The 19,701-nt window shown below is 38.3% G+C and overlaps 1 protein-coding gene and 1 pseudogene across 1 annotated transcript; both read right to left on the bottom strand.

The window, feature by feature from the left end:
• Positions 1–983: 983 nt before the first annotated feature.
• LOC116203472 lies at positions 984–8,498 on the bottom strand. Its single transcript, XM_031535206.1, has 12 exons — positions 8,396–8,498; positions 7,845–7,974; positions 7,584–7,753; positions 7,199–7,490; positions 6,939–7,105; positions 6,679–6,824; positions 2,888–2,939; positions 2,335–2,464; positions 2,083–2,252; positions 1,699–1,990; positions 1,439–1,605; positions 984–1,325 (listed from the first exon to the last, which is right to left on the bottom strand). The coding sequence occupies exons 1-12, from the start codon at positions 8,427–8,429 to the stop codon at positions 1,177–1,179; spliced, it is 1,899 nt and encodes a 632-aa protein (XP_031391066.1). The 5' UTR covers positions 8,430–8,498; the 3' UTR covers positions 984–1,176.
• Positions 8,499–17,650: 9,152 nt separating this feature from the next.
• LOC116194621 lies at positions 17,651–19,701 on the bottom strand (annotated as a pseudogene).

The raw sequence follows: 19,701 nt of genomic DNA, 5'->3' as shown, positions 1-19,701 counted from the left end.
AAAAGACTTTCAAGACCACGAGAACATGTCTAGCACCTGCATGCTGTTCATTCTTGATGAGGTGAGGAGGAGGTCGAAAAGACTACAAAATATTTTGTTCAACAGATCATCAATTTTATTCAAGCACAAAGGGTTCTAATATAAATGCTCTGAGTTCTCTTTGAATTTGTATTTTGAGATTACTCATATTATTTAACTTCCCATTTCGACCTATTTTAAAGATAAAACTAATTATTTCGACATGGTTTTATCCTCAAGTAATATAATATAGTTCACACATTTAATAGTTAATGTTATGAGATACTGAGAAATATTAGTGAAATTATGTTAAATTAGAAATAAGAAGATTTACAAAGCTAACATTATTTATGCTAATATTAAGTTTTATACCATTAGAATATCATATTATGTTATAAATTATTATCCGTGAAATTATCCACAGTAATGCCGCGAGGCTTCTTTTTCTATTTGAATGATATCTATCAAATCAAACTTCTCAAGCATGCTACCAGAAACTAGATTTGCTAGATATATGGAGGTTCATACACTCAAAAATCTCGTATGGGCTTATCGCAGTCCTCCAGTATACCATTCCAGATCATCTCGGTTCCTTGATCCCGACATGTCTGTTGGACAGGTCATGCACATCACAACTAGTACCCTACTAGGCTTCGACATTAATTTCATTTGTCATCCTAGAAGTTCTCCTTGTACTCGCGAAGAGCACATTGCCTCAAATAGTTAAAAGCTTCAAATTAGCTTACAGACTTACAAAAGTTAATCGTGCGCGGATATTTTCCGAGTTCCTTTTGTTTGTGATAAGAACCATCAAACTTTAGTTTACAGATTTACAAAAGTTAATTGTGCGCAGATATTTTCCGAGTTTCCTTTTCTTTGTGACGAGTTGAATGGATTAAGCTAATTATGTATGAGTCACTGAAGGACGTACCATGACGGTTATATCTCTACATGGATTATTAATGAGTAACGCAATCTGTCAATTAACTGAAACCTCTCTGAAAGTACGTAACAAATATTCGGCGGAACTTATCTTTCTTAATCTTTTCTCTATTTTCAAGGTGGATTCACATTAATTTACATGTGGTATATGAAATCAGAATTCAGGAACTATTACGAGAACATGCAATTATGCTGGCTGTCGTGAACTCGATGGAATCAGGTAAAAGGATTTACAACCCCCAGAACAGAAACCTCGGCCGTCACCCAGCAGGAGTCCTTGCTTAACCCTTGGTTCTTGAAACTCCAGAGTGGCACGAATCTCGCCCATCCCGTTTCCCGACTGGAGGCACTGAACCAGTGATTAGCTGGAAGAAGCAGAAAAAATTGGAAATTAAGAAGAGAGAAATGTGCCAGCAGACCCGTATCAAGAACTCGATTTTTTCTGCAGATATCAGTAGATTCAGGGACACTTGATTACCTTTACTAATGAAATCACTTCCCCCGGCATTATTAAGGATTCGTAAGGAGAACCCCGCAAATACTTTTGTACCCAGAGGGAGGGACTCTGTCTCGGCTAAGTACAAATAAAGGGAAATGTAGCTACCAAGCCCGCTGCCTTTTCCGTTGGGAAAGAACCTTATGTTCCTGAGATATGAAGAACATTGAATTGTTTTAGTTTGAGGTTGCCCTTGACAAAAGAAACTCCCAAAACTGTAAGAAAGAAGTTTGGAATGATACCATTTGTAGTTTCCAGCTAGGAGTATACTCGAGATGTAATATTCTTTGTCCAACTTCGAGAAGTTGTTGATCATCCAGTAATGCTGGTTACTGAGTGCGTCCTTTATCATCACTAAATTCTCTCCTTTCCCTGTGCTCCTTTCCTTGGAGACGAATACTTCTGCTCCCAGAACGCAAGTATCATCCTCAAGGTACCCGTTTCGGGAGTCGGTGAATGTCTTCAGAGGGATGAGCTGATCGAATCCGCTTTCCAGCTTCATACGGTGAAACCGTCTGTGCTTACCCATTGCATCTGGTAGTCAATTAGCCGATGTGGAGCAACCAATCAGAAAACAATGGAAAAAGGGCGAAAGAAACACTGTCCATCTCAAGACGAGTTTGTACCTTGAACTATGAAGTAATTGTCTTTGTTCTGATCGAGCAAGAATAATCGAATGACAGCATAGACCTCCCAACTGGAAGGGAGCGAACTTGTTTCAGCCATAGACAGGTAGACTGAAACATGGTCTTTGACGTTCTTGGTCTTGTTTCCATTTGGATGCAGTATCATTTTCCTGGGGAAAAAAAAAATTAATACAACACAACTTTAGGAGATTGAAAGTAATCCGACAATTTGTACGGCTGATGTGGAAATACCACTTGTATCCTCCTGCGTGGAAGATGCCTGATTCGTACTTGTCAACGCCGTTCTTTGTTAGCAGTGAAAATGACTGTATTTTGACAAGGTAGTGGGCCGGTGGTGCATTTGATATGAGCCTTTCGGTTCCTGCAAATGATGGACATATTAACAACGCTGTTAATTTGTTTACCCTAAGACTTTGACGGTTGCCTGGATGAAAAGGGGAAATTCCATAATCGGACTACTAATGATAACGGATTCCTATGGTATCCTTGCAGCACTGACGGCGTTAATTGGTTATGGTTATTGAAGCAATACGTTCGAACACAACCAAGTATTCATAAAAATCATCATATGGACCAGAACTATCAATCCCTCCTCTCATGCAGGTGGTGGCTTCTCTCACCTTGGTGGTGACCACAGCGAATGATTCGTGCTGGATTTACCGTTTATGTGGAGAGGAGGCATCATAATCCCAGCCAGCTTGAAATTTTCCCGTGATGGTCGTGAAACTCGTGATTTTTAAATGCTTTGACTGCTCTACTAACTCAGAAGAGGAGGAAAAGATACCTTCTTGTTCATCGAATGCCTGAAGGGTTGCCATTGCCGGAAGATCAGATACAAGTTATGGATATTGTGAGGACCCATGGATTGTTTCTATTTATAAGGAGAAAATAAGCCAAAAAACCAACTCCTAAGCAATCCCCATGTTGAGTGTCTTCACCCAATATGTTATGCTTTGCTTAAGAGAGCTTCCCTCCTCACAAGAATAGCCTCCATAATCTGTCTTCTAATATCCCGGCCCCAAGGCAAAAGTATCAAAACCTTACCAGACGTCAAACCACAAAAGCATGGGCTCTTCAGACTGGTTCCTGTATAGAAATTGTTCGAAGGTGTGGCCTTCCCTGAGCTCTTTCCACACGTGCTGGATTTTTGACCATCAGCCTTCCTTAGATGACGATACATTGGACAACTGGATAGCCTGCTGCTGTATCGTGCTATCGACGATCACTCAATGTTCCCGACCTTGGTGATAGTGGGTGGGCCACAATGTCGTCATTCGGAGTGTTGTGGCAGATATGAAACGCCCGTTGACTCGTGTCATTCAAGTCTCGATGATCTTTTCATGGTTTCCGATTTATTGGTAATTTATAAATTTATTACCATCATTACCATGATTCATTTATAAATTTTAAAGTAAACATTTGCACGTCTTCTCTTGTCATTTTCTTCGATGATTACGATGGACAAATTTCATCGACCAACTAAAAATAATTAAAAGAAAAAGGAAATTTATATAGGATGTTGTATGCATGAGCTTATATGGGGAAAACTAGAGATAAATATGTATGTTTACGTTTAGTACACGAAAAATGAATTGAGATGGACATTTCAAACTTTCACCTCGTAGTATTATTTGATTGCACTCTTAAAAATTGAACTGCTCATTCCATTGTGATGATCATTGCTCTTCAATTTAATAAATTGAACACTTCCCGATTAGAAAAGTTGAGTCATATCATCAGATAAATTTTAACAACAAAATAAAATAGATTTATTTTTACATTATTATGTCTAGAATATCATTATGTTAGATATGCGTAATGTTTTAATAACATCTGCCATATTTTCTTTATCAAACGGCCAAAAATCAATATTTTTCTTTGAATACTGTCCCATTTCATCTAATTAAACTCATTCCGTTCTATACCATTCCAACAACCAAACATGGCCCATGTGTGTATACATTTGAGGGTGTGTTAAATTGAGACCTATAAATTCGAAGACCCGACCAACAATGATGGGTTCGACTAGAGAAGAAGGAAGATACCTTGGATTGAGGCCGTGGCTAGCCCTCCAGTTGTGGCGATGGCTGAAAATGTCATATTTAACCGAGAATTGTTTAATTATCTGGTTCGAGATTTTCTGTAATTTTAAATAATGGATATATATTCTTTCTGTAACTGAAGGGTGCGAGTGCGAGAGGGTTTATATGTGAGGGATGATGGGGTTTCTTTTGTAATCCACCACAAAGTCGATCAATAAGAAAGCAAGCTGGGCCTAATTAATTTTATCCGTGGACATACGTATGGCACATCGCTATTCCGAACCACGTTCATCAGTGACGGAGCCAAACTATGCTTAATGGGGATCGCGCCCCATGAAATTTGGAAAATTTATTAATTATAGGTGCATAAAAAGTTGAAGTTAAACGGTTTGTCCAATAAATGGATAGAAAACATACACATGCCTCCCTAAAACTTCTATCGCTTGATTTTGCCCCGTCGATTTCCTCACCAGTCCAAAAAGAGTTTATAAATGCGCCTACTCAATTATACTCAATTAAGAAGGAAAGAATTTGTGCTTTCATCTTTAGTCCGGAACCAAAATATTATATGTTTGACATCCAGTGGAACTACCTATACTCATTTATTAGCTATTATTAAGATTTTTATTTTATTGTACTAGACCTACAGATTGCCATTGTTATTGAAAATATAACAAATCTCGATTTTTTAGGCTCATTTATTTATCTAAGAAATACTAATATTATATAACGTCTTCATACTGCTTTATTGATCCCCCACCCGGAAAATTATCGTTGGTTCTGCCGCTTCTCTTTCTCTCTTTTAAGCTTAATATCCGAAATTCCAATTGAGATATGATTAATGTAGTCGAGTTGGGTTTGATTTAATTTATTGTCTTGTTAGCGTGATTCGCAACAATGTATGTATATTTCGAAAAACTTACAGATTTAATTGTAGACTCAGTTGGGACCCGGTTTGGAAAACCAAACTAGGCTAAGATTATTATTCGCTCGTCTGCGCGCCCAAAAGAAGAACTCCAAAAGCTATAATCAAATCGAACCAAACTGTTCAGAACTATTCCGTAGATATTTAGGTATGTCTCGATTGATTTTATTTTTATGTGTAAAAAGCCATTTTGCCGTCTTGGTTCCATAGATGTTGGCAGGACCGTATCAAACTGTGCCATCACTATGATCTTTTTGGAGCTCTTTTAACAACTCTACCTATAAATCTCGGTATTATTACTTTTCTCATGGCACGAGAATAATATATATTGTTTTTATGAGTATGCCTTTATACGTACATTTGCTCGGTCCAAATACATAGCAGACATTAGAGAAAATTGGTTAATGGCACACATGCTCCACTTTGGGGTAGATCCAGAAACAGCTTTGCAATGAGTAACATTTAAATTGATTTAGACGAAATCGGAGCGATACCAGTACAGAGCATTCATCTTTAATATTAGGATTTCAGCACGGGCGTTAGTTAATGAATGGCCTTTCAAAATTTTACGATATCTGAAAAGAACATTTGTGGTTCTTTATAAATTGTTCATGAAAAGAATTGCTCTTATTTGTAGTTTCACCTAGTAAATGTTCATTATTACAATATCTGTACCCGAATTGAATCGGGATGCTTTGCTCGTGAAACGGTGTTTCCGTTAGAGGGCGATCTAGCTTCTCCTGCGGGGCAGGCAATACTTGGTTGACGGTGCATCTTCACTGGGTTGATCCAATTGAAAAGGTGCATTATCTTCAAAGGAGAGGTAGGACGCGCAGTCCGATAAATTGAATGTGAAACCTTCATACCTGACACAGGAGGCCGTGGTTTTGGGTAGTTACGAGAGATATTGGTCTCACATTCAACTTATCGAATCATGTTTCTCCCTACTTGATTAATTAGAACATCGAGAAGAGCTTGATCGATGCCTTTTCGGTCCAATCGTTAACTATCAATGGAACTCCATATTGTGGGTAACACATCCAGGCGGCTCGAAAATACTCATGAAAATTGAAGCAAAGCTTGAACGAAGACGAGTTCAAGGCTATCTGTGAAATTTTGAAATGAACATAATCGTCTAATTTAAAATATTAACCTTTCAGATTAGACGGATGTGGCCACCTCACAATCTCACATGGTATCATAGTTAATCGTGCGCGGATATTTTCCGAGTTTCGTTTTGTTTGTGACGAGAACCATCAAACTTTAGTTTATAGAATTACAAAAGTTAATCGTTTGCAGACATTTTCCGAGTTTCCTTTTGTCTGTGACGAGTTGAATGGATTAAGCTAATTATGTATGAGTCACTGAAGGACGTACCATGACGGGTATATCTCTACATGGATTATTAATGAGTAACGCAATCTGTCTATTAACTGAAACCTCTCTGAAAGTACTTAACAAATATTCGGCGGAACTTATCTTTCGTAATCTTTTATCTATTTTCAAGGTGGATTCACATTAATTTACATGTGGTATATGAAATCAGAATTCACGAACTATTACGAGAACATTGCAATTATGCTGGCTGTCGTGAACTCGATTGAATCAGGTAAAATGATTTACCATCCCCAGAACAGAAACCTCTGCTTCCACCAAGCAGGAGTCCTTGACTAACCCGTGGCGCTTGAAACTCCAGAGTGACACGAATCTTGCCCACCCCGTTTCCCGACTGGAGGCACTGAACCAGTAATTAGCTGGAAGAAGCAGAAAAAAATAGGAAATTAAGAAGACAGAAATGTTCCAGCAGACCCGTATCAAGAACTCGAATTTTTCTGCAGATATCAGTAGATTCAGGGACACTTGATTACCTTTACTAATGAAATCACTTCCCCCCGCTTGATTAAGGATTCGTAAGGAGAACTCCGCAAATACTTTTGTACCTGGAGGGAGGGACCCGGTCTCGGCTAAGTCCAAATAAAGAGAAATGTAGCTACGAAGCCCGCTGCCTTTTCCGTTGGGAAAGAACCTTATGTTCCTGAGATATGAAGAACATTGAATTGTTTTAGTTTGAGGTTGCCCTTGACAAAAGAAACTCCCAAAACTGTAAGAAAGAAGTTTGGAATGATACCATTTGTAGTTTCCAGCTGGGAATATACTCGAGTCGTAATATTCTTTGTCCAAATTCGAGAAGTTGTCGATCTTCCAGCGATGCTTGTTACTGAGTGCGTCCTTTATCATCACTAAACTCTCTCCTTTTCCCATGCTCCTTTCCTTGGAAACGAATACTTCTGCTCCCAGAACGCAAGTATCATCCACAAGATACCCGTTTAGGGAGTCGGTGAATGTCTTCAGAGGGATGAGCTGATCGAATCCGCTTTCCAGCTTCATACGGTGAAACCGTCTGTCCTTTCCCATTGCATCTGGTAGTCAATTAGCCGATATGGAACAACCAATCACAAAACAATGAATAAAGGGGGGAAAGAAAAACTGTCCATCTCAAGACGAGTTTGTACCTTGAACTATGAGGTAATTGTCTTTGTTCTGATCGAGCAAGAATAATCGAATGACAGCATAGACCTCCCAACTGGAAGGGAGCGAACTTGTTTCAGCCATAGACAGGTAGACCGAAACGTGGTCTTTGACATTCTTGGTCTTGTTTCCATTTGGATGCAGTATCAATTTCCTTTGGGGGGGGGGGGGGGGGGGGGTTAATACAACACAACTTTAGGAGATTGAAAGTAATCCGATTATTTGTATAGCCGATGTGGAAATACCACTCGTATCCTCCTGCGAGGAAGATGTCTGATTCGTACTTGTCAACGCCGTTCTTTGCTAGCTGTGAAAATGACTGTATCTTGACAAGGTAGTGGGCCGGTGGTGCATCTGATATGAGCCGTTCCGTTTCTGAAAATGATGGACATATTGACAATGCGGTTTCAAGTATAACTGACACAGTTCTCTTCGTTTACCCTAAGACTTTGACGGTTGCCTGGATGAAAAGCGGAAATTCTGTAATTGGACTAATGATAATGGATTCCTATGGTATCCTTGCAGCACTGACAGTGTTAATTGGTTACGGTTATTGAAGCAATACGGTCGAACACAACCAAGCATTCATAAAAATCATCATATGGACCAGAACTATCAATCCCTCCTCTCATGCAGGTGGTGACCACAGTGAATGATTCGTGCTGGATTTACAGTTTATGTGGAGAGGAGGGATCATAATCCCAGCCAGCTTAAAATTTTCCCGTGATGGTCGTGAAACTCGTGATTTTTAAATGCTTTGGCTGCTCTACTAACTCAGAAGAGGAGGAAAAGATACCTTCTTGTACATCGAATGCCTGAAGGGTTGCCATTGCCGTAAGATCAGATACAAGTTATGGATATTGTGAGGACCCATGGATTGTTTCTATTTATAAGGAGAAAATAAACCAAAAAAACCAACTCCTAAGCAATCCCCATGTTGAGTGTCTTCACCCAATATGTTATGCTTTGCTTAAGAGAGCTTCCCTCCTCACAAGAATGGCCTCCATAGTCTGTCTTCTAATATCCCGGCCCGAAGGCAAAAGTATCAAAACCGTACCGGACGTCAAACCATAAAAGCATGGGCTCTTGATTTGAGTCAATTTGGTTCCTTCAGACTGGTTCCTGTATAGAAATTGTTCGAAAGGTGTGGCCTTCCCTGAGCTCTTTCCACACGTGCTGGATTTTTGACCATCAGCCTTCCTTAGGTGACGATACATTGGACAACTGGATAGCCTGCTGCTGTATCGTGCTATCGACGATCACTCAATGTTCCCGACCTTGGTGATAGTGGGTGGGCCACAATGTCGTCATTCGGAGTGTTGTGGCAGATATGAAACGCCCGTTGACTCGTGTCATTCAAGTCTCGATAATCTTTTCATGGTCTCCGATTTATTGGTAATTTATAAATTTATTACCATCATTACCATGATTAATTTATAAATTTTAAAGTAAACATTTGCACGTCTTCTCTTGTCATTTTCTTCGATGATTACGATGGAAAAATTTCATCGACCACCTAAAAATAATTAAAAGAAAAAGGAAATTTATATAGGATGTTGTATGCATGAGCTTATATGGGGAAAACTAGAGATAAATATATATGTTTACGTTTGGTATACAAAAAATGAATTGAGATGGGCATTTCAAATTTTCACGTCGTAGTATTATTTGATTGCACTCGTAAAAATTGAACTGCTCATTCCATTGTGATGATAATTTCTTTTCAATTTAATAAATTGAACACTTCCTGATTAGAAAAGTTAAGTCATATCATCAAATAAATTTTAACAACAAAATAAAATAGATTTATTTTTATATTATTATGTTTAGAATATCATTATGTTAAATCTGTGCAATGTATTAATAACATCCGTCATGTTATCTATATCAAACGGCCAAATATCAATATCTTTGTCTGAATACCATTCCATTTCATCTAATTAAACTCATCCAGTTCTATTCCATTCCACCTACCAAACATGACCTATGTGTGTATACATTTGAGTGTGTCTTAAATTGAGACCTATAAATTCGAAGACCCGACCAACAATAATGGGTTCGACTGGAGAAGAAGGAAGGTATGTTGGATTGAGGCCGTGGCTAGCCCTCCAATTGTGGCGACGCTGGTTTGAGATTTTCTGTAATTTAAATAATGGATATATATTCTTTTGGTAACTGAAGAGTGCGAGTGCGAGAGAGTTTATATGAAAGGGTTGGGTTTCTTTTGTACTCAACCACAAAGTTGATCAATAAGAAAGCAGGCTGAGCCTAATTAATTTTATCCGTGGACGTACGTATGACAAATCGTTGTTCCGGAGCACGCACATCAGTGACGGAGCCAAGCTATGTTTAATGGGGATCGCGCCCCATGAAATTTGGAAAAAATTTACTAATTATAGGTGCATAAAAAGTTGAAGTTAAAACAGTTTCTCCAATAAATGGATAGACAACATACACATGCCTGCCTAAAACTTCTATTGCTTGATTTTGCCCCGTCGATTTTCTCCCCAGTCCAAAAAGAGTTCATAAATGCGCCTACCCAATTATACTTAATTAAGAAGGAAAGAATTTGTGCTTTCATTTTGAGTCCGGAATCAAAATATTACAGTTTGATAGTCAGTAGAACTACTCGTACTCCTTTATTAGCTATTGTTAAGATTTTTATTTTATTATACTAGATCTTCGGACTTCTATTGTTACTGAAAATACAACAAATCTTGATTTTTTCATCTCATTTATTTATCTAAGAAATACTAATGTTATATACCGTCTTCATACTGCTTTATTGATCCCTCACCCGGAAAATTATTGTTGGTTCTACCTACGTATATCATGTGCGCAATCTTCTCTTTCTCTCTTTTTCGGTGTGAAGCTTGGTATTTAAAATCCCAATTGGGCTGCGACTAATGCAGTCGAGCCGGGTTTGATTTAATTTGTTGTCTTGTTAGTGTGATTCGCAACAATGTATGTATATTTCGGAAAACTTGCAGATTTAATTGTAGATTCAGTTGGGGACCGGTTTGGAAAACCGAACTTAGTTAAGATTATGATTCGCCCGTCTGCGTGCCCAAAAGAAAAACTCCAAAAGCTATAATCAAATCAAACTGAACTGTTAAGAAGCCACTTCTTTTCCGATTAGCACATAAACTAACTGTGATTTGTCCACCTCTTCTTCGAACCTCATCAATGACAAGAGCTTCGTTTCTCCACCCACAGGTGTTGGTTTCTTTGTCTCTCTGCTGGGCACCAACACAATCTTCACACTCTCAAACACAAAACTATATGAGTTAGCACGCTCGTCATGAATTACACGGCGGTTATACTGCCAAGGCCTCCCCAACAATAAGTGACATGTATCCATCGCCACCACATCACACCACACTGCATCTTTATATTTCGAGCCAATGGAGAAAGAAACCAATGCACGTTCTGACACATTAACCTCGCCCCCTTTTTTTTTCAGCCAAGCCAGTTTATAAGGCTTAGGATGTTTCTCCATCTTGAGGCCTCATTTCTTCACTACTTCCGCAGAGATAATATTCTCATAGCTGCCAGCGTCGATAACAAAACGACACACCTTACTGAGAACAGTGCACGTGGACTGAAAAATATTGTACCTCAACCAATTGTCGTCTGCAACCTTAGGTGTCAAACATGAACACCTAACAACCAGTGCCGTTCCTGTGTCTCTAGTCACTACTTCCTCGTCGACAACCTCCTCACTATCAAATTCAGGATATTCGCCTTTCTCCACATCCTCATCTTCGCCCTCCTCCGTGTCTACGAAGAATGTCTTTTTGCCAGCTGTCTTCCGACACTCAGACTGCCTGTGACCAACCTCGCCACATCCAAAACACTTCATCCCACTACCTGTTGGTTTATTTGGCTGGTTTGTGTTGGCAATATTTCTATTGGTTCCTCCTCCAAGGCGGTTCACTCCGATACTACCACCACCACTACCACCAGGACGACTCGCACCACTACTGCATCCTATTCTGGAGGAATTTCTGAAATAACTATTGCGTTGGGACTGTTTTTCAACTTGTAGAGCCCTTTGATGTACTGCTGAGACGTTGGGTGGATCAAACATATTGACAGTGTCTTGAATCTGCAGCCGCAATCCTCCGATATACCTCGCCACTAATTGATCTTCAGTCTCGTGTACCTCATTTCGGACTATAAGTTGGAAAAACTCGGTGGTATATTCATCCACCGTTCGAGTTTCTTGCCGTAAGTTCTGCAGTCGCTGATACATCAATCTCTGAAAATTATATGGCAGAAAACTGGCTCACAAGTGTTTCTTCATCTTCTCCCAAGTCACAATTTTTGGCTTGCCCAATCTGCTTCTGGTTAATTTGAGTTGCTGCCACCATGCCGTGACTCTATCTCGCAGTCTAATTGCCACCAAAGGTACATGTTTGTCTTCGAGCACTTCTTTAAATTCCAAGATCTCTCAACTGTAGCCAGCCAATCAAGAAACTCCTCTGGTTTGAGGCTGCCATGAAATTCTGGAATTTCAGTCCGCATCCCAGACTCCCAACGCCTCCTGTCTTCTTCGAATGATCGCCTCCTGTCGTTCTCGATAGGGTCCCTTTGCTGTCTACGTGGAATATTAGCAAAATAATTCTCTTCTTCCAACTCTTCTCCAGTTTCCTCTTGATTGGGGTCAGGATTTGGATTAGGGTTTCTCCGATTCTAATTCTCCATAAGTGCAGCCATATGCTGTGTTAGCTGCTCCATCATACGATCCATCCTCTGATTGACGATTTGCTCCATCCTCTGTTCCAGATGTCGCAAGTTGTCACGCTCCAGAACATCGTCCACACGATCCCTCCTCTTGGGCGGCATGGTCGATCAAGATCAAACCGCAGGCTTTGATACCAATTGACGCAGTGGAACTAATTGCGATCTGTTGATTCGCGCATGAATACCAGACAACAATCTTCTATCACCTGTTGATTCTACGAATACCAATAAATAGGCATCAAACTCGAACAAATCCGAGATTGGAAGAAAAAGCATGGTAGCTCCACAACTTTATTGATAAATTCGAAATTAATTGTCTCAGCCCTAGGGCTTACAAAGCTTAAATAGGGATTAAGAAAACTTAAATTGCATAAAAAGAAATAAACTTTCCTAAAATTGCAAAAACACCCAAATAACTATAAAATCCCCGTTTGAGGTTCTAAAAAATGGAATTTACCTTAAAAATCGAAAAATCATAGTAAAGCAATGAGTTTTGCTCTGGAGGCCGTTTCCTTTCAGATTGAGTAGTCAGAACTTATTTTTCTCCAGGTACCGACTTGCCGCCTCTTCTACCGCATCAGCTATGCTTTTAATTTAATTCTAAAAAGAAATAGTTAATCAGTAAATGGGTGTATCGAGTAGTATTGTAATGTATCATGTATGTATAATTTGGTTCTTGTTATGCTTATATTTGACTAGGGACCGAGGAGACTGAATCCTGGCATTCGAAAGGCTCGATTTGATGGACTATATGTTGGGAGTTTAGTGAGTACCTTATTCCATTATGAAATGATATATATATATATATATATATGTTATGTGAATACAAAATTAAATGGAGTATTATTAGAGGAAATATTATGATAATTCGGGAATAATAATTTAGTATGGCTATATGAGGTGAGATGGCATGGTTACAATTGATTATATTTGTGTTGTTGTTTGACTATAGCCATGAGACTGCTGGACCCGATGGATTACAAAGTGAGCCTGATCGGCTGCAAACCCAGCGAAATATGAGGAAGGGCTAGATCGGCTGTTGGACTCGACGAAATAGAAATAGGGGCCTGATCGGTCGCTAAACTTGGCGGAATATAAATGGTGGTCAACTCTTACCGCCAGAGGTTAATAGGCGGCCCCCGTTTATGAAATATGAGTACTAGGAGTTGAGGATGATATGAGTGAGAAGTGCGGGATTACGGCGTCTTCTTAACTTGTCACAAGGAAATGCGACCCTGTGGTTATATTGTTTTAGTGGTGTTATACATTGTGTGTTGGGATTGATTGAGATTGGATATGATGATGGTTGATCTTGTCTGAATGTGTTCTAAATATACTTAATTGCGTGTGGGATGTTAGAGTCCGATCTGTTAAGTGCTTGGATAGTGATTTGTTATGAAACATTGACTTAATGAGTATTTGATGATTATGCGATATTGAGTTGCATGTCGAGTATGTGACTGCTGGAGCTTGGACATTGTGAAGTATTATTATATATTGTACATATTGTATGAAATTATTATGTGGTAGTGAATTAAAGGCATGTTTTGATATTATGATGGAATTTTATGGATACTTGATTGAAATGTTGAAATTTGTAAATGTTCATTTGTGAAGTATAAAATAGTTTATGGACAGATATTATTGATTGGAAGGTATTAGTTGATGGATCTGGATGTGGTGTATATTTAATTGATATATGTATATATACACAGTTAATTAAGGATTAGTATTCATTTAATAGTTCATTTTACTCTGGAATTTTGTGCTCACTGAGATGCACTGTATAAATTTTTTCAAATGAGGTAGGAGCTAAACTAGCAACACAAGATAATTTTTTGGACAATCGGAGATCTATGTGAAGGAGTTCTATCTAGATCTGTGTATATTATAGGTATTAAGTTATGTACTAATTGCTTATGGATATATTGTGACATGAAATTTTTGGTTTAGTCGTTTTATAGATTACTATGTGAATTATGCAAAATGTTAGATTATGAGTCTATGACCTTGAGACATCTATATATATATATAAAAGTATGTTGGTCGGATTACTTATATATATATTTCTATATTTATGCACTGATGGGAAAATATATAAAATGTTTGTGAAATAAATAGATATCTACAACTTTTAGGGAAATTTCTGTCGAATTTTCAGGTCGTGACATATTGGCTGGACCGTATCAAACTGTGCCATTTCTATGATCTTTTTGGAGATCTTTTAACATCTCTACCTATAAATCTAGACATTGTTACTTTTGTCATGGCACGAGAACAATATATATTGTTTTTAGGAGTATGCCTTTTTTATGTACATTTGCTCAGTCCAAATACATAGCAGACATTAGAGAAAACTGGCTAATGGCAGACATGCTCCACTTTGGGCTAGATCTAGAAATAGCTTTGCTATGAGTAACAACCTTGCTATGAGTAAAAATTTAAATTGATTTAGACAAAATCGGAGCGGAAACGGTACAGAGCATTCATCTCCAATATTAGGATCTCAGCACGGACGTTAGTTAATGAATGGCCTTTCAAAATTTTACAATATCTGAAAAGTACATTTGTGGTTCTTTATAAATTGTTCATGATAAGAATTGCTCTTGTTTGTAGTTTCACCTAGTAAATGTTCATTATTACAATATCTGTACCCGAATTGAATCAGGATGCTTTGCTGGTGAAACGGTGTTTTGGTTAGAGGGCCATCCGAGGAAGATATAGCTTCTCCTGTGGGGTTCGGTTGACGGTGCATCTTCACTGGGTTCATCCAATCGAAATGGTGCATTATCTTCAAAGCAGAGGTAGGAGGCGCAGTCCGATAAATTGAATGTGAGACCATCATACCTAACATAGGAGGCAGTGTTTTTGGGCAGTTACGAGAGATATTGGTCTCACATTCAACTTATCGGATCATGTTTCTCCTTAATTGATTACAAAGAACATCGAGAAGAGCTTGATCGAGGCCTTTTACGTCCAATCGTTAACTATCAATGGAACTCCATATTCTGGGTAACACATCCAGGCGGCTCGAAAATCCTCATGAAAATTGAAGCAAAACTTGAACAAAGACGAGTCAAGGCTCTCTGTGAAATTTTGATACATCGTGCTCATGAGTTTGCCCCCATCTATTATAATATATAAATGGTTATTCTTTCATCTTTTCAATGTGGGATTATAATTCCAATAGTGTCATAGCATAGATTCGATACATCGTGCTCATGAGTTTGCCCCCATTTATTATAATATATAAAGCTGGCAAGTGCTTATAAGAAATAATTATTTGAAAACTCCCAGCTTGTGATAAACTGCCTTTTGAACTGTTCGAAAAATTATATTTCTATTTGGGACATTCATGTATACGTCCTTTTGATTTTCCTGTCCGTATAATTCTTAAACCAAGACTCGTGCATTTGCCCATATACATGCATATCTCATCGTATCATTTTCTTAATTAATTCTTACCGCTGCAACTTTGTAGCGTGCATGCATGTAGTATGTATGTATATATGTGGGCCCCATTGCCCTATCTGTATAAGTCCGGATATTGATGTGTGCATATGATCCACAATCTTTGCTTCAGGAAGAGAATTAAGGCTCTCATGGAGATGTAAGTCAAGATATTCAAATGAAAAAGAGATGACCAGCGATAGTATAATTGGGATAAATTTGGAGGGCAAATCATCATAAGAAGATCATGCAATTAGGGCAACAAATTCAGAAGAGGGGAAGAATAACTTAAATTAAATCACAATAAGAATTCCCTCGTATACTATTTTTATATATAGTATTATCTTGGGATGCTTCATCTATATATAATTAATAATTAAAAGAAATATCTTAATTACCTATTATTTTTTGTTTTTTTTAAATGGGAATGATTATTTAGGCTTCATCAGAAACTCATATGGTTGACTGTTTTTTCGCATGCTATGTGAATTTAATATCAGTAATGAAATTGTGATCATTTTTTATTATCATATGGAGAAAGCAAACTTCATAATTTGTGAATAAAAATTAAATTTTTCATAAGAATAAAAAAATTATTATTATTTCATATATACAAATGTTCTAAAAAAATTTGAGAAATAATTTTTAAATTTTTTTTATATCATATAAATTATTTTTAAAAATTTTTTTAACCCGTGCAAGGCACGGGGCTGCACCTAGTTTAATTAATTCTATGCGAATGAGCCTTCTAAACTAATTCAACCCACACATAAGGGGAAGTATGGAGTAATAAATACATAATCCACACCGTATTCAACGATTTAATCTTTTAAATTAGGCGGTTGTGGTATCTAAAACCTTACACTATCAGAAAAGACTTTCAAGAACACACTTTCAAGAACACGAGAACATGTCTAGCACCTGCATGCTGTTCATTCTTGATGGGGTGAGGAGGAGGTCGAAAAGACTACAAAATAATTTGTTCAACAGATTATCAATTTTATCCAAGCACAATGGGTTCTAATATAAATGCTCTGAGTCCTCTTTGAGTTTGTATTTTGAGATTACTCATATTATTTAACTTCCCATTTCGACCTATTTTAAAGATAAAACTAATTATTTCGACATGGTTTTATCCTGAAGTAATATAATATAGTTCACACATTTAATAGTTAATGTTATGAGATACAGAGAAATGTTAGTGAAATTATGTTAAATTAGAAATAAGAAGATTTAAAAAGTTAACATAATTTATGCTAATATTAAGTTTTATACCATTAGAATATTATATTATGTTATAAATTATTATCCGTGAAATTATCAGCAGTAACGCCGCGAGGCTTCTTTTTCTAGTTGAATAATATCTATCAAATCAAACTTCTCAAGCATGCTACCAGAAACTAGATTTGCTAGATATATGGAGGTTCATAAAATCTCGTGTAGGTTTAGCGCAGTCCTCTAGTATACCTTTCGAGATTATCTCGGTTCCTTGATCCAGACATGCTGTAGGACAGTTCATGCACATCCTAACTAGTAGCCTACTAGGCTTCGATATCAATTCATTTGTCATCCTAGAAGCTGACCTTGTACTCGCGAAGAACACATTGCCTCAAACAGTTAAAAGCTTCAAATTAGCTTACAGATTTACAAAAGTTAATAGTGCGCGGATATTTTCCGAGTTTCCTTTTGTTTGTGACGAGAACCATCAAACTTTAGTTTACAGATTTACAAAAGTTAATCGTGCGCAGATATTTTCCGAGTTTCCTTTTCTTTGTGACGAGTTGAATGGATTAAGCTAATTATGTATGAGTCACTGAAGGACGTACCATGACGGGTATATCTCTACATGGATTGTTAATGAGTAACGCAATCTGTCTATTAACTGAAATCTCTCTGAAAGTACGTAACAAATATTCGCCGGAACTTATCTTTCTCAAACTTTTATCTATTTTCAAGGTGGATTCACATTAATTTACATGTGGTATATGAAATCAGAATTCAGGAACTATTACGAGAACATGCAATTATGCTGGCTGTCGCGAACTCGATGGAATCAGGTAAAAGGATTTACAACCCCCAGAACAGAAACCACTGCTTCCACCAAGCAGAAGTCCCGGACTAACCCGTGGCGCTTGAAACTCTGGAGTGACTCAAATCTCGCCCATCCCGTTTCCCGACTGGAGGCACTGAACCAGTGATTAGCTGGAAGAAGCAGAAAAAATAGGAAATTAAGAAGACAGAAATGTGCCAGCAGACCCGTGTCAAGAACTTGAATTTTTCTGCAGATATCAGTAGATTCAGAGACACTTGATTACCTTTACTAATGAAATCACTTCCCCCTGCTAGATTAAGGATTCGTAAGGAGAACTCTGCAAATACTTTTGTACCTGGAGGGAGGGACTCGGTCTCGGCTAAGTCCAAATAAAGAGAAATGTAGCTACCAAGCCCGCTGCCTTTTCCGTTGGGAAAGAACCTTATGTTCCTGAGATATGAAGCACATTGAATTGTTTTAGTTTGAGGTTGCCCTTGACAAAAGAAACTCCCAAAACTGTAAGAAAGAAGTTTGGAATGATACCATTTGTAGTTTCCAGCTGGGAATATACTCGAGATGTAATATTCTTTGTCCAAATTCGAGAAGTTTTCCATGCCCCAGAAATGTTGCTTACTGAGTGCGTCCTTTATCATCACTAAATTCTCTCCTTTCCCTGTGCTCCTTTCCTTGGAGACGAATACTTCTGCTCCCAGAATGCAAGTATCATCCTCAAGGTACCCGTTTCGGGAGTCGGTGAATGTCTTCAGAGGGATGAGCTGATCGAATCCGCTTTCCAGCTTCATACGGTGAAACCGTCTGTCCTTTCCCATTGCATCTGGTAGTCAATTAGCCGATATGGAACAACCAATCACAAAACAATGAATAAAGGGGGGAAAGAAAAACTGTCCATCTCAAGACGAGTTTGTGCCTTGAACTATGAGGTAATTGTCTTTGTTCTGATCGAGCAAGAATAATCGAATGACAGCATAGACCTCCCAACTGGAAGGGAGCGAACTTGTTTCAGCCATAGACAGGTAGACCGATTGGTCTTGTTTCCATTTGGATGCAGTATCAATTTCCTTTGGGGGGGAGGAAAAAGTTAATACAACACAACTTTAGGAGATTGAAAGTAATCCGACAATTTGTACGGCTGATGTGGAAATACCCCTTGTATCCTCCTGCGTGGAAGATGCCTGATTCGTACTTGTCAACGCCGTTCTTTGTTAGCAGTGAAAATGACTGTATTTTGACAAGGTAGTGGGCCGGTGGTGCATTTGATATGAGCCTTTCGGTTCCTGCAAATGATGGACATATTAACAACGCTGTTAATTTGTTTACCCTAAGACTTTGACGGTTGCCTGGATGAAAAGGGGAAATTCCATAATCGGACTACTAATGATAACGGATTCCTATGGTATCCTTGCAGCACTGACGGCGTTAATTGGTTATGGTTATTGAAGCAATACGTTCGAACACAACCAAGTATTTATAAAAATCATCATATGGACCAGAACTATCAATCCCTCCTCTCATGCAGGTGGTGGCTTCTCTCACCTTGGTGGTGACCACAGCGAATGATTCGTGCTGGATTTACCGTTTATGGGGAGAGGAGGGATCATAATCCCAGCCAGCTTGAAATTTTCCCGTGATGGTCGTGAAGCTCGTGATTTTTAAATGCTTTGACTGCTCTACTAACTCAGAAGAGGAGGAAAAGATACCTTCTTGTTCATCGAATGCCTGAAGGGTTGCCATTGCCGGAAGATCAGATACAAGTTATGGATATTGTGAGGACCCATGGATTGTTTCTATTTATAAGGAGAAAATAAGCCAAAAAACCAACTCCTAAGCAATCCCCGTGTTGAGTGTCTTCACCC

This window comes from Punica granatum, chromosome 1, assembly GCF_007655135.1.
Source record: "Punica granatum isolate Tunisia-2019 chromosome 1, ASM765513v2, whole genome shotgun sequence".
NCBI classification, from domain to species: Eukaryota; Viridiplantae; Streptophyta; class Magnoliopsida; order Myrtales; family Lythraceae; genus Punica; species Punica granatum.
Note: the sequence above shows the minus strand (reverse complement) of the source record. Positions and strands in the feature narration are given on the sequence as shown.